This window comes from Staurois parvus, unplaced genomic scaffold, assembly GCF_062004578.1.
Source record: "Staurois parvus isolate SC_StPar_1 unplaced genomic scaffold, SC_StPar_1.0 ptg002355l, whole genome shotgun sequence".
NCBI classification, from domain to species: Eukaryota; Metazoa; Chordata; class Amphibia; order Anura; family Ranidae; genus Staurois; species Staurois parvus.
Window position 1 is genome coordinate 4,506 of NW_028320151.1, and position 25,375 is coordinate 29,880.

At 53.7% G+C, this 25,375-nt stretch overlaps 1 protein-coding gene across 1 annotated transcript; it reads right to left on the minus strand.

The window, feature by feature from the left end:
- Positions 1 to 2,524: 2,524 nt before the first annotated feature.
- On the minus strand, positions 2,525 to 25,285 carry LOC149431202 (repressor of RNA polymerase III transcription MAF1 homolog; the record flags this gene model as incomplete). Its single annotated transcript, XM_089665795.1, has 5 exons — positions 25,086 to 25,285; positions 14,028 to 14,235; positions 5,018 to 5,126; positions 3,203 to 3,331; positions 2,525 to 2,769 (listed from the first exon to the last, which is right to left on the minus strand). Coding segments are annotated over exons 3-5 (457 nt in total), but the record flags the coding sequence as incomplete, so codon positions are not given.
- Between the last annotated feature and the right edge of the window lie 90 nt (positions 25,286 to 25,375).

Below are 25,375 nucleotides of genomic sequence, written 5' to 3' on the forward strand. Positions count from 1 at the left end.
GGCCCAGAGATCCGGGCCTCAATCGGGAGAAGGGGCCCAGAGATCCGGGCCTCAATCGGGAGAAGGGGCCCAGAGATCCGGGCCTCAATTGGGAGAATGGGCCTCAGGCACAGATGGGGGGTGGGGGGCACAGAAGGGAGTGTTCCTACAGGGTAAATGAGCACTCAGGCAGGTGGGACAAAACCCATGATGGACCCTTCCAATAAGGAATTATCAGGGCAGCCCCAAGGGGCACATAGCCATAGACTTCCAGGGGCCAGGTACAGTTCCCAAGCTGTACTTGAGGGTCACCATCCAGACACTGCCAGTGACCAATGAAGGTAGTAAGCAGTCAGATCTCGATAGGGGTGTCAGGTGAAGGAGGTGAAATAAATCTGATGAAAAATAGGAAAAGGCGTCACCTAAGGACACTAGAACAAAGGCAGAGCCTCATGGAGTGGGTGGGGTTATAGGGGGCGGGCCCATCAAAACGGTTGCCAATGTCCAGTCACCTGAAGGAAGGGGAATATAACCGATCAATTTCCGTGTCCTGCACAATACAGATAAAGGTTTTAACTAAAAGCTGACCATAGTAAGCACCCCTGGCAGTGGCAAAGGATTCGTCCAACCCCCCCCCCCCCCCCCCCCCGACACCTTTGCTGGACAGCTTGGTCTGTTAATGGAAGCTGAAAGATAACAGATTTACTGGCAGGATCAACCAGAATACAACCATGTACACCGGGACTCCGAAACAAAAACTGAACGAATGACACCGACAGATTCGGCTAGATTTGTCATTCCCAATTTTTGTCTGGAGTTCCACTTTAAAACAAAAGATTCTCCCGCTGGTTCCGGATCTCCTGAATCTGCAGCTCGCGATATATTATCAGGAAGATTGCGAACCGGCAGATAAGAATCTACTGCAGAAAAGACATCACAGGCGCCCCCCGCAATAAACACCTCATTGTCCACCGTAAAGACCATCCTACCAAGCGCAGCCATGGAAGCCGCCATCTTAGCCTGGGTTTGGTCTGCACATGGGACCTTATGACACCAGACATTTGATGGTGACACAGTCCGGCTGAGAGCAAAACATAAGCACACGAGCAACTGTCCTTGGAAAGAATTATTCAGGGGGCTTCGTTCCACTTTATTGGGGAGTGGCTTAGTTCTGCTTTCTTTTGAGGGGGTTTGTTCCTCTTCAATAGGGGGAGTGGCTTAGTTCTGCTTTAACTGGGGGGGGGGGGGGGGGTTCGTTCCGCTTTAGGTACAGCTCCGGGAACAACCCAGGGCACACCTCAAGGTACAGCTTCGGGCACACCTCAAGGTACAGCTCCGGGTACACCCCCGGGAACAACCCAGGGCACACCTCAAGGTACAGCTCCGGGCACACCTCAAGGTACAGCTCCGGGTACAGCTCCGGGCACACCCCCGGGAACAACCCAGGGCACACCTCAAGCTACAGCTCCGGGCACACCTCAAGGTACAGCTCCGGGCACACCTCAAGGTACAGCTCCGGGCACACCTCAAGGTACAGCTCCAGGCACACCTCAAGGTACAGCTCCGGGTACACCCCCGGGAACAACCCAGGGCACACCTCAAGGTACAGCTCCGGGCACACCTCAAGGTACAGCTCCGGGTACAGCTCCGGGCACACCCCCGGGAACAACCCAGGGCACACCTCAAGCTACAGCTCCGGGCACACCTCAAGGTACAGCTCCGGGCACACCTCAAGGTACAGCTCAGGGCACACCCCCGGGAACAACCCAGGGCACACCCCCGGGAACAGCTCCGGGCACACCTCAAGGTACAGCTCCGGGCACACCTCAAGGTACAGCTCCAGGCACACCTCAAGGTACAGCTCCGGGTACACCCCCGGGAACAACCCAGGGCACACCTCAAGGTACAGCTCCGGGCACACCTCAAGGTACAGCTCCGGGTACAGCTCCGGGCACACCCCCGGGAACAACCCAGGGCACACCTCAAGCTACAGCTCCGGGCACACCTCAAGGTACAGCTCCGGGCACACCTCAAGGTACAGCTCAGGGCACACCCCCGGGAACAACCCAGGGCACACCCCCGGGAACAGCTCCGGGCACACCCCCAAGGTACAGCTCCGGGCACACCCCCAAGGTACAGCTCCGGGCACACCCCCAAGGTACAGCTCCGGGCACACCCCCAAGGTACAGCTCCGGGCACACCCCCAAGGTACAGCTCCGGGCACACCCCCAAGGTACAGCTCCGGGCACACCCCCAAGGTACAGCTCCGGGCACACCCCCAAGGTACAGCTCCGGGCACACCCCCAAGGTACAGCTCCGGGCACACCCCCAAGGTACAGCTCCGGGCACACCTCAAGGTACAGCTCCGGGCACACCCCCGGGAACAACCCAGGGCACACCCCCGGGAACAACCCAGGGCACACCCCCAAGGTACAGCTCCGGGCACACCCCCAAGGTACAGCTCCGGGCACACCCCAAGGTACAGCTCCGGGCACACCCCCGGGAACAACCCAGGGCACACCCCAAGGTACAGCTCCGGGCACACCCCAAGGTACAGCTCCGGGCACACCCCAAGGTACAGCTCCGGGCACACCCCAAGGTACAGCTCCGGGCACACCACTCACCCAGTTCAGGCTGGGCTCTCGGCTGAATTCATGGCTCCGAGCTGCACTAAAGTCGTAATCCGGCCGGAAGGATTCATTTAGAGTGGCGATAAGATAGAAGAGAGTCTTCCGGCTGCACTTATCACTGAGAGGTCCATCTTCATCCCCACCGAGACTCTTCCCCAGCCTGCAAGAGAGACACCAACAGTCTGCCACATGTAACAACCATGACCTCCCCCCAAACATGTAAATACCACATTCACTTGCTGCTAACAGCTGCCCCTACATGCATCACAGTTTGCCTAGTTCAGCAGGAACCGGATGAATTTCAATCCAGGTATGAACGTTCCCATTCTATCAATTAACTTTTCATGAATGGGCTTGTTGGTCAATTTTGCTCGATCAGCACATGTAGTCAATCGGCAGGGGAGACCCCCTATCCAAACACACTGGCACAGCTCAGATGTGTGGATGGGGAAATCGGTTCAGTCTTTCACTGGCTGGCTGAACCAAAAAAAATAAAGCCTTGTATGGGCAGCCAACTGTCAGCCTTTTGCTTTGCAATCCTCTGACAAACCCCCCCCCCCCCAACCAAAAAATTCACCTGGAGAGAAAAATACCTGCTGGGACTGACTCCACCGCTCTGTGGGGGTGACAACGCTTCCAGCACATGTGGCTGGCCTTCCTGACAGAACTGCTTGAACATGTGCTTGTCATCGCCAGCCATTTTACACGAGTAGCTCTCAATCCTGAAACAATAAAGAGATCGGCAATTACAGGTTGGTCTTCCCTGACACATTAGATGGACTGGAAAACAGATCACAGCCATATGTGCCACATTGTGTTCATACATTCTATCCAGGTAAAGTCATGTGAGGGACACTCAAAGGTGTCTTTACTTAGTCCTTCAATAAAAGCCCACAAATCCCCCTCATTACATCCACACAACTACCGAGGAGACCATTGAAATCCAGGAACCCTCTTCATTACATCCACACGACTACAAAAAGGAGACCATCAAAATCCAGGAACCCTCCTCATTACATCCACACGACTACAAAAAGGAGACCATCAAAATCCAGGAACCCTCCTCATTACATCCACACGACTACAAAAAGGAGACCATCAAAATCCAGGAACCCTCCTCATTACATCCACACGACTACAAAAAGGAGACCATCAAAATCCAGGAACCCTCCTCATTACATCCACACGACTACAAAAAGGAGACCATCAAAATCCAGGAACCCTCCTCATTACATCCACACGACTACAAAAAGGAGACCATCAAAATCCAGGAACCCTCCTCATTACATCCACATGACTACCGAGGAGACCATCGAAATCCAGGAACCCTCCTCATTACATCCACACGACTACAAAAAGGAGACCATCAAAATCCAGGAACCCTCCTCATTACATCCACACGACTACAAAAAGGAGACCATCAAAATCCAGGAACCCTCCTCATTACATCCACACGACTACAAAAAGGAGACCATCAAAATCCAGGAACCCTCCTCATTACATCCACATGACTACCGAGGAGACCATTGAAATCCAGGAACCCTCCTCATTACATCCACACGACTACAAAAAGGAGACCATCAAAATCCAGGAACCCTCCTCATTACATCCACACGACTACAAAAAGGAGACCATCAAAATCCAGGAACCCTCCTCATTACATCCACATGACTACCGAGGAGACCATTGAAATCCAGGAACCCTCCTCATTACATCCACATGACTATTGGGAAGACCATCGAAATCCAGGAACCCTCCTCATTACATCCACATGACTATTGGGAAGACCATCGAAATCCAGGAACCCTCCTCATTACATCCACATGACTATTGGGAAGACCATCTAAATCCAGGAATCCTCCTCATTACATCCACATGACTACCAAGGAGACCATCGAAATCCAGGAACCTTCCTCATTACATCCACATGACTACCAAGGAGACCATCGAAATCCAGGAACCTTCCTCATTACATCCACATGACTACCGAGGAGACCATCGAAATCCAGGAACCCTCCTCATTACATCCACATGACTACCGAGGAGACCATCGAAATCCAGGAACCCTCCTCATTACATCCACATGACTACCGAGGAGACCATCGAAATCCAGGAACCCTCCTCATTACATCCACATGACTACCGAGGAGACCATCGAAATCCAGGAACCCTCCCTATTAGAGTCACACAACTCTGCTAATTAGACTTTCTGAATGCCAGGAATCCACCTTCTTAGATTCACCACAGTAACTAGTGAGGAGACGCTCTTCTATTTGGAAAGCTTGGTTATTACATATAGCCAATGATTACGATGTATGATTAAAATCATGCTCCACTGACGCACCTCTGACGTGTGGTAGGCAGTGAAGGAACACAGGAAGAATGTCACCTCTCATCTGATCACTTACCTCCCTATGATGTGTGAGTCGCCTGTCTCCACACACAGCTGGGAATTCACAGCTTCAAAATGCGAATTTTCCAACAACTTCATTTCAGGGTCTCCAAATATTATAAAGCCTGAAACACAGACAATAGGTAGGATGACTTCTAGAACAGCGAGAGACTCTGAATTCAAAAGATTATAAAACGGAATGAGGTGGCAATGCCGGGGGAGACTAGGAGATGTCAGTCATCCCTCCTGTCTGATGGAAGACCAGCCTACAATGCCGCCTCACCCCGATAGGTCTGCTCCTGCCTGGACACACAGGAAGACGTCTGGAAATAAATCATCTTCACCCCAAGCCCTATAATGATTGCAGAGCGAAGAGCAGACTGAAGAAATGGCCTCCCTGTCACCCTGGGTATATGCCCTGCCCCCCACATTCACATGCTCACCAATATACTGTACTTAGGTTATCCCATGGTATCCAAGCTTGCTGTAGGTGGCCATGTTCTCATGATGAAATAAGGAAGTTTTGTTTCTTTAATGAAAAAGGTTTGGAACTAGTGCAATTTTTGCTTAAAAGAAAACAGAAAAAAATGAGGAATTTGGAGATACAAATAGAGGATATTAAGAAACAAATTGAGCCGTTTAAAGATACACCGCAAATGGTTAATTTGACAAAAAGATTAAGCAAAGACCTGGAAAAAGTTGATGCAGAGGTGAAATTTAGAAAAATGAAAAAATACCATAGGGATACTAATGATTTTTCAAAGAATTTAGTATTCAAATGGCAATCCTCAGCCCCCAATCCGGGTATAGGATCCACTAATTCCACACCAGTTAAATCAGTAGTGGTTAATAAAGCTCCCACTCCACATGTGTCATATAAGGAGCCAGCGAGTGGCACTTATAATGAAAGCCAGCAATATAACATGCAGTCTTATCCCACTCCCAATAATGGGTGGAAACCTGTGAAAAAAGGAGGATCATATAATGGACAAGGAGGGAGAGGTAAAAGAGGGAGACCCTATTACCAACCATATAGATCAAATCCATCCAGGTCAGATTACCAACCACCAAGGAATTATCATCCGCAACAGGGGACCAATTATCCGCAATATGGGATGAATTATCCACCACAAGGGATGAATTATCAACCATATTATGAGAGAAGTCCTAGGAATGGAGATTGGTATCCACCTAGGTATGATAATCAGGGTCCTGTTCCAACCCAGAATAGATTCGAACCACTTAATCACTATCCCAGTAGGGATTTTTTAGAGAGGGGCAAAGGGGAGAAGAGTCCAGTACCAGGGAAACAAAAGAGCCCAGGAAGAGAAGGGGCTGCAGAGGAAGTAAAAAACAAAAGGAAAAGAGACCAGTAGGGGAAGGGATTTTTAATATCAGCGGGACATCCCTTTCGAGAGAAGAGATTATGGTCCTTGATAAAGGTCTCAAATTTGCACCCCCTAAGAATATGGATAAGTTCAGTACCTACATAGACATACAGAAATATATAAGGAAATTGAATCTGAAGAAATACTTTGCAGGGCTCACTGGAGCTAAAGTTAGTACTTTTAAGAATTGTGACAAATTTACCCATACCACATTGAAAAACAAATCGGTTTTTAATCCCCAGATTAACAGTAATAATCAAGTGGAAGTTTTTAAAAAAATGGTGAATAAAGAATTAGAGAATATACATATTCCAAATAAAAAGGCCAATCAGGGATTCCAAATAGGTGTTAATAAATTAATGAAAAGGAATGATATAGTAATAAGGCCGGCAGACAAGGGAGGGGGAATCGTTGTACTTTCTAAAGAATACTATTGCAGTGAATTGCAAGCCCAGTTGGATGATGAAGACACATATTTGAAATTATTAAAAGACCCCACAAGGATATACAGAAAGGAATTAGAACAGTTAATAAAAACAGGTGAAAAGAAAAAGATATTAAATACTAAAGAGGGGAGATTTTTGGTACCAGAATGTTGTCGTATACCGGTGATCTATACTATTCCGAAAATGCACAAAAATTCTGTTAACCCACCGGGGAGGCCAATTGTTAACGGTATTCAATCAGTATTGGCCAGGCTGGGCCAATATATAGATACTTTTTTACAGCCATTGGTCCAGAATACGGTATCGTTTTTGAGAGATACCAAACATCTCATTCAACTTTTGGAGGAAGAAAAAGGGAGTTCTAATTTGATAATGGCTAGCGCTGATGTATCTTCGCTATATACCATCATTAATCATGAAGATGCACTAGAAGCTACAGGATGGGGTCTGAGGGAATTGAGTAATCTGAATTGGACGCAGAGGAAATTTATTGTACAATGTTTGGATTTTAGTCTGAGCCACAACTACTTCTGGTATGACAAGGCTTTCTATAGACAGATTAGGGGTGTGGCCATGGGAGCCCGTTTCGCCCCAAGTGTGGCGAACTTGTTTATGGCCCATTGGGAACAAGATTCGATATATAAAAACAAACCAGCTGAACTGGCAATGTATAAAAGATATATAGATGATGTGTTCATCATATGGAAAGGGGATGAAAGTAAATTGATGAATTTTTTGAATCAATTAAATAATAATAATAAAAACATCAAGTTTGTATGGAAATGCAGTAACCAGTCCATTCAATTTTTGGATTTGGACATTCAAGTAAAAGGGGGAATTATTAGCACTATAACCCATTTTAAGGATGTGGACCGGAATGGTTACATCCCGATAGAAAGCTGTCATTTTCCCCCCTGGTTACTGAACATCCCTAAGGGCCAGTTCATCAGGTTAAAAAGAAATTGTACATATGAAGAAGATTACAAGACTCAGGCCATGATTTTGGAAAAAAGGTTTGCATCCAAAGGTTATGCTATGTGTGATCTCGAGAAAAATAAACTTGAGGTGGCCAATATGGATAGAAAGAAACTTATCGGGAACAAAATAAAAAATGAAGATAAGGAGAAGACCGATCAGGTAGCGGTGATATTGGATTTCAATTTGCAATATAAAAAGATCCAAAATGTTTTCAAAAAGTATTGGCCGATTTTAAAAATGGATCCTATTTTAGGTAATTTATTACCAGAACAACCCAAGTTTGTCTATAGGAGAGCCCCCACTTTGAGGAACAAAATTATGAAGAATGTACTAGATCCTCCTAAGGTTAATAGAGAGAGTACCTTGTTTAATGTTACAGGTTTTTTTCCCTGTAAAAAATGTAGTGTTTGTAAAGCCACTAAAGGGCAAAATAAAAAGAAAAAAGAGTTTGTGGCTAATAGTAATGGGCGTCTATTTGAGATCAATGATTTTATCACATGTAAAACTGAAGGGGTGATTTATGTTTTAGAGTGCAACTGCGGTCTGCAGTATGTGGGACGCACTAAACGAGCTTTATGTGTGAGACTAAGAGAACATGTGAAAAATATATTAAAGGGGAACCCAAAACATAATGTTTCTAAACACTTTGCTAGCCATCATGCTAATGACCCTTCGGGCTTGAAATTTTGGGGAGTAGAACGTTATAAAAAGCACTGGAGAGGGAGCCACAAAGTGAGAACAATTAGTCAGGCGGAGTCCAAATGGATTTTCCTTATGCAAACGCTGACACCTAGAGGCTTAAACATTGAATTTGATCTTAATTGCTTCATTAATGATTTTTAAGATGATTTTTAAGAATATTTGGTTTAGGTTGTATATTATATATGATTCCATTCCTGTGAACATGTGGTATGGGTACTATACAGGAGCTCTTTTACAGTTTTTAGAATTTTTTAGAAGTAGTTTAGAACATGGTTTTTAATATTTGCAATATTTCTTCAAATTAATTATAATACAAAATAATTGGAATCCATTACAATAATAAATTTACTTATGGAATGGTGTTTTATGTATATGGGTATATACATTTTTTATAATTTTATATATATTTTTATAATTTTTATGGAAATATTTTTGGTGTATATTTGCATATTTGTATATATATATACACGAATTTAGATATATCTATGGATGTGTCTAGGTGGGAGGGGAAATACTAAGTAGATTTATCTCCTGATTTTTATTGGGTTTTATGTTAATTACAATATTGAACTTAGGGGGGTTTTTTGGGTTTAATATACTTACCTATGTAGTGTAATAAAAGGTTTTTATGGGGTGTTGTTTATATTTATTAGCTAATTGTCCTATATACAGGGGGTCCCACGAGAGAATATATATGCCCCATGTAGTTTTTGTATATATGGGTAATTCGTTATGCCCTTTTAGAGTTTGGAAATAGGGGAATCAGCGGCAGATCGCGGCTGTCCTTGTATAATGGGCTCCATGAAAATGGAGGTATTGTACACGCCCCTTGTAGATTGTGTAGAGGAGTTAAAAGGAAGTGCGGCCATCCAATACGGTATCCTGAAGAAGCCACGTGACAGTGGCGCAACGCGTCGACGTAGGGGTGACGTACTTCCGGTTCCGGGTTCGGACGCCATCTTGGGACTCCTGTATACACCCATAGCATATGGGAAACTGCTTGTAAAATCGTGAGGACATGTGAGTGCAATATTCAATTATATTGGATTGGTTTAATAAAGCGATGTTACACTATGGAGGTCTGTTTTATCGTTTTACATGAATCACTCTGAGCCTGAGTCCATTGTGTGAGGGGTATTGGATGATATTTACTGCCCAGAGGAGGAACTTGGTCGGAGGTGGCAGTGGAGGAGAGGTTTACCTGGCAAAGTTCGGTGCATGAGGGGAGTAATTGGAGAGGTACTTACTGCCTGGAGGTGGATTAAGGTCGGTGGAGGCAGTGGAGAACATCAAACAGAAAGATATATATAAAAAGGCTCTGTGACCCGCAAGGGTCGAATGTGGAAGGTGAGGGGGCATTTCTGCTATTGAGGGGAGTCACGTCAAGATTTACACGAAAAGCACTATTTGCAGCATGGAGTGACATTATTTTGAACACTTTTGCCATTAATTTCACAGTGTGGCATCACTATTTATTTAATTATTGTATTTTTTCACTTTCTGGACAGTTTAAAAGATATAAGTTTTCACTATATCACCAGGGATATATATTCGTTATGTGTATGAAGATATTGCACTAGTTTATAATTATTTATAATTATTTGTATTTATATGATTTGTGTATTCACTAGGTAATTATAAGTTGAGCGCTTCACCACTTATATGATTTGATTTCACACATCTTGCGGTATAAAGAACAGGTGATAGCAGCTTACTCACTAGGTTCTGTGGAGCGCAGGGGGATTTTTGTATTTTTATTTTTGAAATAAGGAAGGACTCTGAACTTCCAGAATGACTGATGAAGGTTCCCTCAGCAATAAACAAGAGGGATGAAGGTTCAGGACATTCATCTATGGCTGCAGTCATGTCCTTCTCCTCCCAGGAGCTCACACTCTAATATAGGACAAAGCCTCAGACAGGGAGATGATGGGAACAATGACTGCTGAGACCCCCCCACTATGACAGCCCCCTATGTATTACGACTGTTGTATGACAGGCCCCAGCCTCAGTAAACCACAAGAACTGAATGACGAACCTGGAAAACAAACGTAAAAAAGCATAACATGATGCAAAGGGCAGGAATCTGGTTGTCCTGCAAAGACTCCTGGAAAGAAAGAACTCTGGTTTTCCCAAGTTGTCTTTCAGGAGAGCCCACGAGACGATAAGTAATAACTTACCAGCCTAGAGTGGGACCACTGCCTGGAGGACCTTACGCCCAATGGTTTGCTCTTGACTACTCAAAGAGATCCAAACAGTAGTGCCTGAGAAATATTGAGAAACACAACCAGGTAGCGGCCTTACATACTTGATCTGGAGAGGCACCAGCTCTCTCTGCCCAGGACATAGATAAGTCCCTAGTAGAATGTGCATTAATGAAAGGTACTGACAGGTATTTAACTTGATAGCAAAGTGAAATGGCCTGCTTGATCCATCTGGCAAGAGTTGGCTTGGAAGCTGGAAACCCTCTTCGAAAAAAGGACAAATAGAGCATCAGACCTTCTTAAATTTCGAATCCAAGTAGTGTAAGAGATCTCCTAATGTCAAGTAACCTGAACTTACTTTCTTTTCTATTTGAGTGAGAGGTACAAAAAGGAGGGTAGCACAATGTCCTGTGACCTATGAAAAGACATGGCTACTTTAGACAAAAAGCCAGGATCCATCTTCAGAACTATTCTGTCATCAAAAATTAAAAAAAAAAAAAAATGGAGCTTTGATTGATAGAGCCTGCAGTTCACTAATCCTACATGCCGTGGCAATGGCCACAAAAAATATCGTCTTCCAAGTAACAAGTGTAATGGATGCTTCCCCTAAAGGCTCAAAAGGACTAGACGTCAATACTAGCAAAAGGTCCCAAGAAGGACTAGATGTCAATACTAGAAAAAGGTCCCAAGAAGGACTAGATGTCAATACTAGAAAAAGGTCCCAAGAAGGACTAGATGTCAATACTAGAAAAAGGTCCCAAGAAGGACTAGACTTAAACGGCACAGGTCTCCTTCTGGCCACTGATTAAAGAAATCATAGGATCTTCCAGGAGGGAAACTCTTAGAAATGTTCCTAAAGCTGCTGCTTGAACTTTAACAGTGCTGAGGGATAAACCCTTGCTTATACCTTCCTGGAACAAATCCAGGATTGTTTGAATGGAGGTTTCAGATCGTTCTTGTTCAGCCATCCAAGAATTAAACTTATTCCATATCTTGAAATAGACAGCTATAGTAACTGGCTTTCAACAGTTCCACCAACGTTTGGACCACTTTATCCGAAAATCCTTCTTGCTTTAATAACTGCTACACAGGTACCACTGTGAGAGTCTTAATGTGTCCAAGCCTGGACATCAAACAGGACCCTGGGATCTTCTTCCCTCTTTGGAAGAAATACTGGAGGACAGACTGCCAAGGATTTCAGGAGGGCAAACCAAGGGCATTTCAGCCAATGTGGAGCTATCAGAATGAAATCCAACTAGATGAAACTTCTGTAACATTGCTGGAATCAGCCTGAAGGGCGGGAAAGTAGAAACTAGATTATAGGACTCGCCTCCCAGAAATGGGGATCAGAACTGGCATCCCCAGAGCCCGGCAATGATGTCACTCACCTCCCAGAAATGGGGATCAGAACTGGCATCCCCAGAGCCCGGCAATGATGTCACTCGCCTCCCAGAAATGGGGATCAGAACTGGCATCCCCAGAGCCCGGCAATGATGTCACTCACCTCCCAGAAATGGGGATCAGAACTGGCATCCCCAGAGCCCGGCAATGATGTCACTCGCCTCCCAGAAATGGGGATCAGAACTGGCATCCCCAGAGCCCGGCAATGATGTCACTCACCTCCCAGAAATGGGGATCAGAACTGGCATCCCCAGAGCCCGGCAATGATGTCACTCACCTCCCAGAAATGGGGATCAGAACTGGCATCCCCAGAGCCCGGCAATGATGTGACTCACCTCCCAGAAATGGGGATCAGAACTGGCATCCCCAGAGCCCGGCAATGATGTCACTCGCCTCCCAGAAATGGGGATCAGAACTGGCATCCCCAGAGCCCGGCAATGATGTCACTCGCCTCCCAGAAATAATGCCACGGCACATCTGGAGCCAACGAGGAGCGCAGAAGCCCCTCCCCCCCGCCACAAGAGGAGGAAGCCTGGGCAGGCACCACAGTCAAGCCCTACACTGCCACTGATTGCAGCCGCACAGATCAGGTATGGCCGCCTCTCATCACCATCCTCCTCCAGAGGCATGAGGGACAAACTGGCAGAGGGATGCACAAAACCAGTCCAGTCCTCCCCAGGCCCTGGAAAGGCCAAGACTGTAGCAGCCCATTCCCTGCTGTATCTATGGAGGGGATTGCTGCAGGGCAAGTACACAAGGATTCCATGAATAGGTTTCCCCAAACAGAGCTTCCAGCCAACCCAAGGGAGAACTTTTCCCAAACGTTCCAGGAAACATGTTACCCTCGTCCAGAGGAAACACTAATAACTGAGGCAGGGCCTGGAGAACACCCTTTTATTCTCCATGGGGTAACGGGTTTCCTGTCCTGTGGGGAGGAGCTCTACCTCTCACGGGCTGTCCTGGGAGACGACTTGGGAAATGGCGGATCTACAGAGCCCCTCCCCGTGTACAGTGAATCACAGGACGCATAAACGCCTCTGCAGTTGGCAGTGTATGGAGCTTATTGTGCTGCCCTCTGTGTGAATCGAGGGTTTCTCAGGGAGTACAACTTACTGGCTGTGTTCTATATTGGATGGGGTGAGAATGTGCTCTGTATGTGGATAATACAGAAGGGGGAGGAGCCGAGATTACATATACTCATGTTCCAAATATAAACTAGAGGCCTGTGAACTGCACCAACCAAACATGTACCCTACCCAACATGTACCCTACCCAACATGTACCCTACCCAACATGTACCCTACCCAACATGTACCCTACCCAACATCTACCCTACTCTACCCAACACCTACCCTACCAAACATGTACCATGCCCTACCCAACACCTACCCTACCCAACAAAACCCCTACCCAACATGTACCCTACTCTACCCAACACCTACCCTACCCAACATGTACATTACTCTACCCAACACCCACCCTACTCTACCCAACATGTACCCTACCCAACACCTACCTTACCCAACATGTACCCTACCCAACACCTACCTTACCCAACATGTACCCTACCCAACACCTACCTTACCCAACATGTACCCTACCCAACACCTACCTTACCCAACATGTACCCTACCCAACATGTACTGTACTCTACCCAACACCTACCTTACTCTACCCAACATGTACCCTACCCAACACCTACCTTACCCAACATGTACCCTACTCTACCCAACACAACACCTACCCAACACCGATTCTACCCTACACGTACCCAACCCCACCATCCAGTATACCAACACAGGACCTGCATTCATCTTCTGACCTTCTTCTATGCATAGGGAGGTAAGTACCACTAGCTGCAGATATCCTCCTCTATCCTTATATCTGACTAGACTCAGCAGATGTCATACCTGTGATTACAAAAGGTCCAGCTTCTCAGACACAACACTTGGATACCAAGCAACTATTCTTCATACAGCTGCACTCCCTTCAGTATTTCTGACTTGTACTCGGCCTTCTTCCAGAAAACGTTCCACAAGGACTCGGAATGAAATCCAGCCGTACTCTCGGACACGACATTACTGCGATCCCAAAGAGGCCACGGGACGCTAACCAACCCTGAGAGGGAACAAAAGTCAGTGTCAGTCAGCAAAGGTTCCTCATCGATCGTTATTAACATCAAGTATGAAGGGGCCGATAGAAGAGATGTATATACTATACAAATACACACACGTGAGTCCACCCCTAAGTGACAAGGTCCACATTGGGCCCAAAGTGTCAATATTTTGTGTGGCCGCCATTATTTTCCAGCACTGCCTGAACCCTCTTGGGCCTGGAGGTCACCAGAGCTTCACAGGTTGCCACTGGAGTCCTCTTCCACTCCTCCATGACGTCATCACGGAGCTGGTGGATGTTATAGACCTTGTGCTCCTCCACCTTCCGTTAGAGGAGGCCCCACAGATGCTCAATAGGGTTCAGGTCTGGAGACATGCTTGGCCAGTCCATCACCTGAACCCTCAGCTTCTTCAGCAAGGCAGTGGTGGTCTTGGAGGTGTGTTTGGGGTTGTTATGTTGGAATATTGCCCTGCGGCCCAGTCTCCAAAGGGAGGGGATCATGCTCTGCTTCAGTGTTGGCATTCATGGTTCCCTCAATGAACTGTAGCCCCCCCAGTGCCGGCAGCAGTCATGTGGCCCCAGACCATGACACCCCCACCATCACGCGGCCTCAGACCATGACACCCCCACCACCATGCAGCCCCAGACCGTGACACTCCCACCATCATCCTTGACTGTAGGCAAGACACACCTGTCTTTGTACTCCTCACCTGCTTGCCGCCACACATGCCTGACACCATCTGAACCCAATCAGTTGCTGTTGGTGTCATCAGACCACAGGAGGCGGTTCCAGTAATCCATGTCCTTAGTCTGCTGGTCTTCAGCAAACTGTTTTGGGGCTTTCTTGTGCATCATCTTTAGAAGAGGCTTCCTTCTGGGACGACAGCCATGCAGACCAATGTGATGCAGTGTGCGGCGTATGGTCTGAGCACAGACAGGCTGACCCCCCCACCCCTACACCCTCTGCAGCAATGCTGGCCCCACTGACAGGCTGACCCCCCACCCCTTCACCCTCTGCAGCAATGCTGGCCCCACTGACAGGCTGACCTCCCCCCCTACACCCTCTGCAGCAATGCTGGCCCCACTGACAGGCTGACCCCCCACCCCTTCACCCTCTGCAGCAATGCTGGCCCCACTGACAGGCTGACCTCCCCACCCCTTCACCCTCTGCAGCAATGCTGGCTCCACTGACAGGCTGACCTCCCCACCCCTTCACCCTCTGCAGCAATGCTGGCCCCACTGACAGGCTGACCCCCCCCACCCCTTCACCTTCTGCAGCAATGCTGGCTCCAATGACAGGCTGACCCCCCCACCCCTTCACCCTCTGCAGCAATGCTGGCCCCACTGACAGGCTGCCCCCCCCCCCACCCCTTCACCCTCTGCAGCAATGCTGGCTCCACTGACAGGCTGACCCCCCCACCCCTTCACCCTCTGCAGCAATGCTGGCCCCACTGACAGGCTGCCTCCCCCCCCACCCCTTCACCCTCTGCAGCAATGCTGGCCCCACTGACAGGCTGCCCCCCCCCACCCCTTCACCCTCTGCAGCAATGCTGGCTCCACTGACAGGCTGCCCCCCCCACCCCACCCCTTCACCCTCTGCAGCAATGCTGGCCCCACTGACAGGCTGCCCCCCACCCCTTCACCCTCTGCAGCAATGCTGGCTCCACTGACAGGCTGCCCCCCCCCCCCACCCCTTCACCCTCTGCAGCAATGCTGGCCCCACTGACAGGCTGACCCCCCCACCCCTTCACCCTCTGCAGCAATGCTGGCTCCACTGACAGGCTGACCCCCCACCCCTTCACCCTCTGCAGCAATGCTGGCCCCACTGACAGGCCACCCCCCCCCCACCCCTTCACCCTCTGCAGCAATGCTGGCCCCACTGACAGGCCACCCCCCCCCACCTCTTCACCCTCTGCAGCAATGCTGGCCCCACTGACAGGCTGACCTCCCCACCCCTTCACCCTCTGCAGCAATGCTGGCACCACTGACAGGCTGACCTCCCCACCCCTTCACCCTCTGCAGCAATGCTGGCCCCACTGACAGGCTGACCTCCCCACCCCTTCACCCTCTGCAGCAATGCTGGCCCCACTGACAGGCTGACCCCCCCCACCCCTTCACCCTCTGCAGCAATGCTGGCAGCACTCATACGTCTATTTCCCAAAGACAACCTCTGGATATGACGCTGAGCACATGCGCACAACTTCATTGGTCAATCATGGCGATGAGTCACATGACACCGGGGAGGGAAAATGGCTACTTGGGCCCAATGTGGACCTTGTCACTTAGGGGTGGACTCAATTCTGTTGCTGGCGGTTTAGACATGAATGGCGGTGTGTTGAGTTATTTTGAGGGGACAGCAAATTTCCATGTTATACAAACTGTACACTGACTACGTCACATTGTAACAAAGTGTCATTTCTCAGTGTTGTCACATGAAAAGAGAGAATCAAATATTTACAAATATGTGAGGGGGGGGGGCTCACTTCCGGGAGATACTGGAGTATATATATATATGCGCAGTGCAGTATCTTCCCACGGTCTGTATCAAGGTTATAACTCAGGATTCTCAACTATACAGGCTGAGGGGCTCCAGGCGGTTCTCTTGATGCAGAGGAACAGGTTTTTCAGTTTCCTCGTTGGTTGGTAAAGCCCGTTTTGGGGCCTGGAGATTTTGGGGGTGATCTGGGAGGGATGAAATCTCCCATCCTGGGTCCATGTTTTGTGAACATCCAGCAACCCGATTACTCAGGTGTGTGCAGGCCTTGCTGTAGAGGCCTAACCATTGTTCTGGGCCCCGGAGTCAGGAGGGCTCCACCCCGGCAGACAGGAGCTCATTGCCCCGGAGTCAGGAGGGCTCCACCCCGGCAGACAGGAGCTCATTGCCCCGGAGTCAGGAGGGCTCCACCCCGGCAGACAGGAGCTCATTGCCCCGGAGTCAGGAGGGCTCCACCCCGGCAGACAGGAGCTCATTGCCCCGGAGTCAGGAGGGCTCCACCCCGGCAGACAGGAGCTCATTGCCCCGGAGTCAGGAGGGCTCCACCCCGGCAGACAGGAGCTCATTGCCCCGGAGTCAGGAGGGCTCCACCCCGGCAGACAGGAGCTCATTGCCCCGGAGTCAGGAGGGCTCCACCCCGGCAGACAGGAGCTCATTGCCCCGGAATCAGGAGGGCTCCACCTAGGAGAGGTGGGAGGCAGAGCAAGACTGTATGTAGAAGTCAGGAGGCTAAATATCTGTATATGGAAGAGAGAAATGCTGAAACCCTGCGAGGGAAAGCAAGTATGTTCAGATTTATGGAACTTTCCTTTATATAAAGTGGGCTAAAATGGCCCCAAACAAAGAAAGAGTCGCTGGGCGCTGTACGAGCTCCACCTTTCATGCTAGTATCATATATATATATACACACACACACATACAGTGAGGAACAGAAGTATTTGAACCCCCTGCGATTCTGCAAGTTCTCCCACTTCTCCATCATGGAGGGTCTGACATTCACATTGCAGGGGATTCCCACTCCGAGGACAGAATTCAGGAGGTTACATTGCAGGGGATTCCCACTCTGAGGACAGAATTCAGGAGATCACATTGCAGGGGATTCCCACTCTGAGGACAGAATTCAGGAGATCACATTGTATGATTTGTAAAGAATGTATTTATCTCGCACGGCTGAACAGAAGGATTTGAACCCCTGAGAAGCAGCAAGAATTCTGGCTCTCAAAGACCTGTTACTGCCCCTTTATAAAGCCCCCCTCTACTCCACTCATTCATCTCACTTAGTAGCCCCTGTCTGAGCTCTATAGACACCTGTCCACCCCACAGTCAGTCAGACACCAACTACTACCATGGGCAAGACCAAAGAGCTGTCAAAAGACACCAGAGACAAAACTGTGGACCTCCACAAGGCTGGAAAGGGCTACGGGGCAATTGCCAAGCAGCTTGGTGACAATAGATCAACTGTTGGAGCAATTGTTAGAGAATGGAAGAGGCTAAAGACGACTGTCAGTCTCCCTCGGACTGGGGCTCCATGCAAGATGTCCCCTCGTGGGGGATCACTGATGAGAAGAAAGGTGAGGAATCAGCCCAGAACTACAAGGGAGGAGCTGGTCAATGACATGAAGAGAGCTGGGACCACAGTTTCACAGGTCACCGTCGGTAGAACACTACGCCGTCATGGTTTCCAATCATGCATGGCACGGAAGGTTCCCCTGCCCAAGTCATCACATGTCCAGGCCCGTCTGAAGGTTCCCCTGCCCAAGTCATCACATGTCCAGGCCCGTCTGAAGGTTCCCCTGCCCAAGTCATCACATGTCCAGGCCCGTCTGAAGGTTCCCCTGCTCAAGTCATCACATGTCCAGGCCCGTCTGAAGGTTGCCAATGACCATCTGGATGATCCAGAGGAGGAAGGGAGGAAGTCATGTGGTCAGAGGAGGAAGGGAGGAAGTCATGTGGTCAGATGACACCAAAGGAGAACTTTTTGGTCTAAACTTCACTCGTCGTGTTTGGAGGAAAAAGAAGGATGAGTTGCATCCCAAGAACACCATCCCTACTGTGAAGCATGGGGGTGGTAACATCATGCTTTGGGGGTGCTTTTCTGCGAAGGGGACAGGACGACTGCACTGTATTAAGGAGAGGATGAATGGGGCCATTTATGGTGAGATCTTCAGCAACAACCTCCTTCCCTCAGTCAGAGCATTGAAGACGGGTCGTGGCTGGGTCTTCCAACATGACAACGACCCGAAGCACACAGCCAGGAGAACCAAGGAGTGGCTCCGTAAGAAGCATATCAAGGTTCTGGAGTGGCCTAGCCAGTCTCCGCACCTAAATCCAATAGAACATCTTTGGAGGGAGCTGAAACTCCGTGTTGCTCAGCGACAGCCCCGAAACCTGACAGATCTAGAGGAGATCGGTGTGGAGGAGTCGGCCAAAATCCCTGTTGCAGTGCAAACCTGGCCAAGGACTACAGGAACCGTCTGACCTCTGTAATTGCAGACAAAGGCTTCTGTACCAAATATTAACAGGGATCTTCTCAGGGGTTCAAATACTTCTGTTCAGCCGTGCGAGACAAATACATTCTTTACAAATCATACAATGTGATCTCCTGAATTCTGTCCTCAGAGTGGGAATCCCCTGCAATGTGATCTCCTGAATTCTGTCCTCAGAGTGGGAATCCCCTGCAATGTGATCTCCTGAATTCTGTCCTCAGAGTGGGAATCCCCTGCAATGTGAATGTCAGACCCTCCATGATGGAGAAGTGGGAGAACCTGCAGAATCGCAGGGGGTTCAATACATCTGTTCCTCACTGTGTGTACACACACACACATACATATACACACTGGACTAAAATTTGGAAACCCTTAACATGGTGGTGAAAGCAGAAAGGATGGAAGATTCTTTGGCTTCTGCTGTGTGATGAGACACCTAAAAGGCGAGAGGTCTCACTTTCCTCATTCCCTGCTAGTAATCCGGAGATTACTGAGCTCCAAAGAGGGCGAATTGTTGGTGCCGCTCAGCTGGGGCCTGGGAAGGGGGGGGGAAACGACACACACCGGGGACTGGGGGGGGGGGGGGGGTTGACGACACACACCGGGGACTGGGAGGGGGGTGGGGGGGAGATGACACACCGGGGACTGGGAGGGGGGTGGGGGGGAGATGACACACCGGGGACTGGGAGGGGGGGGGGGAATGACACACCGGGGACTGGGAGGGGGGGGGAATGACACACCGGGGACTGGGAGGGGGGGGGGGAATGACACACCGAGGACTGGGAGGGGGGGGGGGGAATGACACACCGAGGACTGGGAGGGGGGGGGGGAATGACACACCGAGGACTGGGAGGGGGGGGGGGGAATGACACACCGGGGACTGGGAGGGGGGGGGGGGGAATGACACACCGGGGACTGGGAGGGGGGGGGGGGGGAATGACACACCGGGGACTGGGAGGGGGGGGGGGAATGACACACCGGGGACTGGGAGGGGGGGGGGGGAATGACACACCGGGGACTGGGGGGGGGGGGGGGGAATGACACACCGGGGACTGGGGGGGGGGGGGGGAATGACACACCGGGGACTGGGAGGGGGGGGGGGAATGACACACCGGGGACTGGGAGGGGGGGGGGAATGACACACCGGGGACTGGGAGGGGGGGGGGGAATGACACACCGGGACTGGGAGGGGGGGGGGGAATGACACACCGGGGACTGGGAGGGGGGGGGGAATGACACACCGGGGACTGGGAGGGGGGGGGGGAATGACACACCGGGGACTGGGAGGGGGGGGGGGAATGACACACCGGGGACTGGGAGGGGGGGGGGGAATGACACACCGGGGACTGGGAGGGGGGGGGGGGGAATGACACACCGGGGACTGGGAGGGGGGGGGGGGGAATGACACACCGGGGACTGGGAGGGGGGGGGGGGGAATGACACACCGGGGACTGGGAGGGGGGGGGGGGGGAATGACACACCGGGGACTGGGAGGGGGGGGGGGGGAATGACACACCGGGGACTGGGAGGGGGGGGGGGAATGACACACCGGGGACTGGGAGGGGGGGGGGGAATGACACACCGGGGACTGGGAGGGGGGGGGGGGGGGAATGACACACCGGGGACTGGGAGGGGGGGGGGGGGAAATGACACACCGGGGACTGGGAGGGGGGGGGGGGAATGACACACCGGGGACTGGGAGGGGGGGGGGGGAATGACACACCGGGGACTGGGAGGGGGGAGGGGGGAATGACACACCGGGGACTGGGAGGGGGGGGGGAATGACACACCGGGGACTGGGAGGGGGGGGGGAATGACACACCGGGGACTGGGAGGGGGGGGGGGGAATGACACACCGGGGACTGGGAGGGGGGGGGGGGGAATGACACACCGGGGACTGGGAGGGGGGGGGGGGGAATGACACACCGGGGACTGGGAGGGGGGGGGGGGAATGACACACCGGGGACTGGGAGGGGGGGGGGGGGGAATGACACACCGGGGACTGGGAGGGGGGGGGGAATGACACACCGGGGACTGGGAGGGGGGGGGGGGAATGACACACCGGGGACTGGGAGGGGGGGGGGGGAATGACACACCGGGGACTGGGAGGGGGGGGGGGGAATGACACACCGGGGACTGGGAGGGGGGGGGGGAATGACACACCGGGGACTGGGAGGGGGGGGGGGGGAATGACACACCGGGGACTGGGAGGGGGGGGGGAATGACACACCGGGGACTGGGAGGGGGGGGGGAATGACACACCGGGGACTGGGGGGGGGGGGGAATGACACACCGGGGACTGGGAGGGGGGGGGAATGACACACCGGGGACTGGGAGGGGGGGGGAATGACACACCGGGGACTGGGAGGGGGGGGGGAATGACACACCGGGGACTGGGAGGGGGGGGGAATGACACACCGGGGACTGGGAGGGGGGGGGGAATGACACACCGGGGACTGGGAGGGGGGGGGGAATGACACACCGGGGACTGGGAGGGGGGGGGGAATGACACACCGGGGACTGGGAGGGGGGGGGGGAATGACACACCGGGGACTGGGAGGGGGGGGGGGAATGACACACCGGGGACTGGGAGGGGGGGGGGGGAATGACACACCGGGGACTGGGAGGGGGGGGGGGGAATGACACACCGGGGACTGGGAGGGGGGGGGGGGAATGACACACCGGGGACTGGGAGGGGGGGGGGGGAATGACACACCGGGGACTGGGAGGGGGGGGGGAATGACACACCGGGGACTGGGAGGGGGGGGGGGGAATGACACACCGGGGACTGGGAGGGGGGGGGGGAATGACACACCGGGGACTGGGAGGGGGGGGGGGAATGACACACCGGGGACTGGGAGGGGGGGGGGAATGACACACCGGGGACTGGGAGGGGGGGGGGAATGACACACCGGGGACTGGGAGGGGGGGGGGAATGACACACCGGGGACTGGGAGGGGGGGGGGGAATGACACACCGGGGACTGGGAGGGGGGGGGGGAATGACACACCGGGGACTGGGAGGGGGGGGGGGGAATGACACACCGGGGACTGGGAGGGGGGGGGGGGAATGACACACCAGGGACTGGGAGGGGGGGGGGGAATGACACACCGGGGACTGGGAGGGGGGGGGGGAATGACACACCGGGGACTGGGAGGGGGGGGGGGAATGACACACCGGGGACTGGGAGGGGGGGGGGGAATGACACACCGGGGACTGGGAGGGGGGGGGGGGAATGACACACCGGGGACTGGGAGGGGGGGGGGGAATGACACACCGGGGACTGGGAGGGGGGGGGGAATGACACACCGGGGACTGGGAGGGGGGGGGAATGACACACCGGGGACTGGGAGGGGGGGGGATGACACACCGGGGACTGGGAGGGGGGGGGGATGACACACCGGGGACTGGGAGGGGGGGGGATGACACACCGGGGACTGGGAGGGGGGGGGGGGAATGACACACCGGGGACTGGGAGGGGGGGGGGAAATGACACACCGGGGACTGGGAGGGGGGGGGGAATGACACACCGGGGACTGGGAGGGGGGGGGGAAATGACACACCGGGGACTGGGAGGGGGGGGGGGAAATGACACACCGGGGACTGGGAGGGGGGGGGGAAATGACACACCGGGGACTGGGAGGGGGGGGGGGAAATGACACACCGGGGACTGGGAGGGGGGGGGGGGAAATGACACACCGGGGACTGGGAGGGGGGGGGGGGAAATGACACACCGGGGACTGGGAGGGGGGGGGGAAATGACACACCGGGGACTGGGAGGGGGGGGGGGAAATGACACACCGGGGACTGGGAGGGGGGGGGGAATGACACACCGGGGACTGGGAGGGGGGGGGGGGAATGACACACCGGGGACTGGGAGGGGGGGGGGAATGACACACCGGGGACTGGGAGGGGGGGGGGAATGACACACCGGGGACTGGGAGGGGGGGGGGAATGACACACCGGGGACTGGGAGGGGGGGGGGAATGACACACCGGGGACTGGGAGGGGGGGGGGAATGACACACCGGGGACTGGGAGGGGGGGGGGGAATGACACACCGGGGACTGGGAGGGGGGGGGGGGAATGACACACCGGGGACTGGGAGGGGGGGGGGGGAATGACACACCGGGGACTGGGAGGGGGGGGGGGAATGACACACCGGGGACTGGGAGGGGGGGGGAATGACACACCGGGGACTGGGAGGGGGGGGGGGAATGACACACCGGGGACTGGGAGGGGGGGGGGGGAATGACACACCGGGGACTGGGAGGGGGGGGGGAATGACACACCGGGGACTGGGAGGGGGGGGGAATGACACACCGGGGACTGGGAGGGGGGGGGGAATGACACACCGGGGACTGGGAGGGGGGGGGGGAATGACACACCGGGGACTGGGAGGGGGGGGGGAATGACACACCGGGGACTGGGAGGGGGGGGGGATGACACACCGGGGACTGGGAGGGGGGGGGATGACACACCGGGGACTGGGAGGGGGGGGGATGACACACCGGGGACTGGGAGGGGGGGGGATGACACACCGGGGACTGGGAGGGGGGGGGATGACACACCGGGGACTGGGAGGGGGGGGGATGACACACCGGGGACTGGGAGGGGGGGGGGATGACACACCGGGGACTGGGAGGGGGGGGGGGGTGACACACCGGGGACTGGGAGGGGGGGGGGATGACACACCGGGGACTGGGAGGGGGGGGGGATGACACACCGGGGACTGGGAGGGGGGGGGGGATGACACACCGGGGACTGGGAGGGGGGGGGGGGGATGACACACCGGGGACTGGGAGGGGGGGGGGGGGATGACACACCGGGGACTGGGAGGGGGGGGGGGGGATGACACACCGGGGACTGGGAGGGGGGGGGGAATGACACACCGGGGACTGGGAGGGGGGGGGGGGAATGACACACCGGGGACTGGGAGGGGGGGGGGAATGACACACCGGGGACTGGGAGGGGGGGGGAATGACACACCGGGGACTGGGAGGGGGGGGGGAATGACACACCGGGGACTGGGAGGGAGGGGGAAATGACACACCGGGGACTGGGAGGGGGGGGGGGGGGAATGACACACCGGGGACTGGGGAATGACACACCGGGGACTGGGAGGGGGGGGGGAATGACACACCGGGGACTGGGAGGGGGGGGGGATGACACACCGGGGACTGGGAGGGGGGGGGGATGACACACCGGGGACTGGGAGGGGGGGGGGATGACACACCGGGGACTGGGAGGGGGGGGGGATGACACACCGGGGACTGGGAGGGGGGGGGGGATGACACACCGGGGACTGGGAGGGGGGGGGGATGACACACCGGGACTGGGAGGGGGGGGAATGACACACCGGGGACTGGGAGGGGGGGGGAATGACACACCGGGACTGGGAGGGGGGGGGAGACGACACACCGGGGACTGGGAGGGGGGGGGGAGACGACACACCGGGGACTGGGAGGGGGGGGGGGGGGAGACGACACACCGGGGGACTGGGAGGGGGGGGGGGGGGAGACGACACACCGGGGACTGGGAGGGGGGGGGGGGGAGACGACACACCGGGGACTGGGAGGGGGGGGGAAGACGACACACCGGGGACTGGGAGGGGGGGGAGACGACACACCGGGGACTGGGAGGGGGGGGGGAGACGACACACCGGGGACTGGGAGGGGGGGGGAGACGACACACCGGGGAGGGGGGGGTGGGGAACGACACACACGGGGGGCTGGGACGGGACAAGGCCTATTGTCTTCCATCCCCCTCCATAGACACCACAGTCTTTCTCTCTAATAGAGGCCCCTCCCCCCGTGTACTCCGTCAGCCTCCCCCTCTATATACTCCTCCCCCTCCCCCCCGGGTCTCTCTCACCCCCCTGCAGGCGGCTCTCCTCCGTCTCCTCGCTCTTCTCCCCTCTCAGTCTTCAGATTCGGCTCCGGTTCGGTCTCGGTCTGGTATTTCCGGGTCCCTGCACGTCACTTCCGGTTCTCCCGTTATAAACATCGAGAACTGTCAGAGGATGCAGCGAACGGCATGACGTCACGTCGTCTGCCCGCCCCACCCTGGATACACCTTTGATTGGCGGACAGCGCAGAATGGGGAGGAGTTACAAAGCAGATGTTTTCCGCATATTTCCGCCCCCGCCTGTCATAGGACAATAA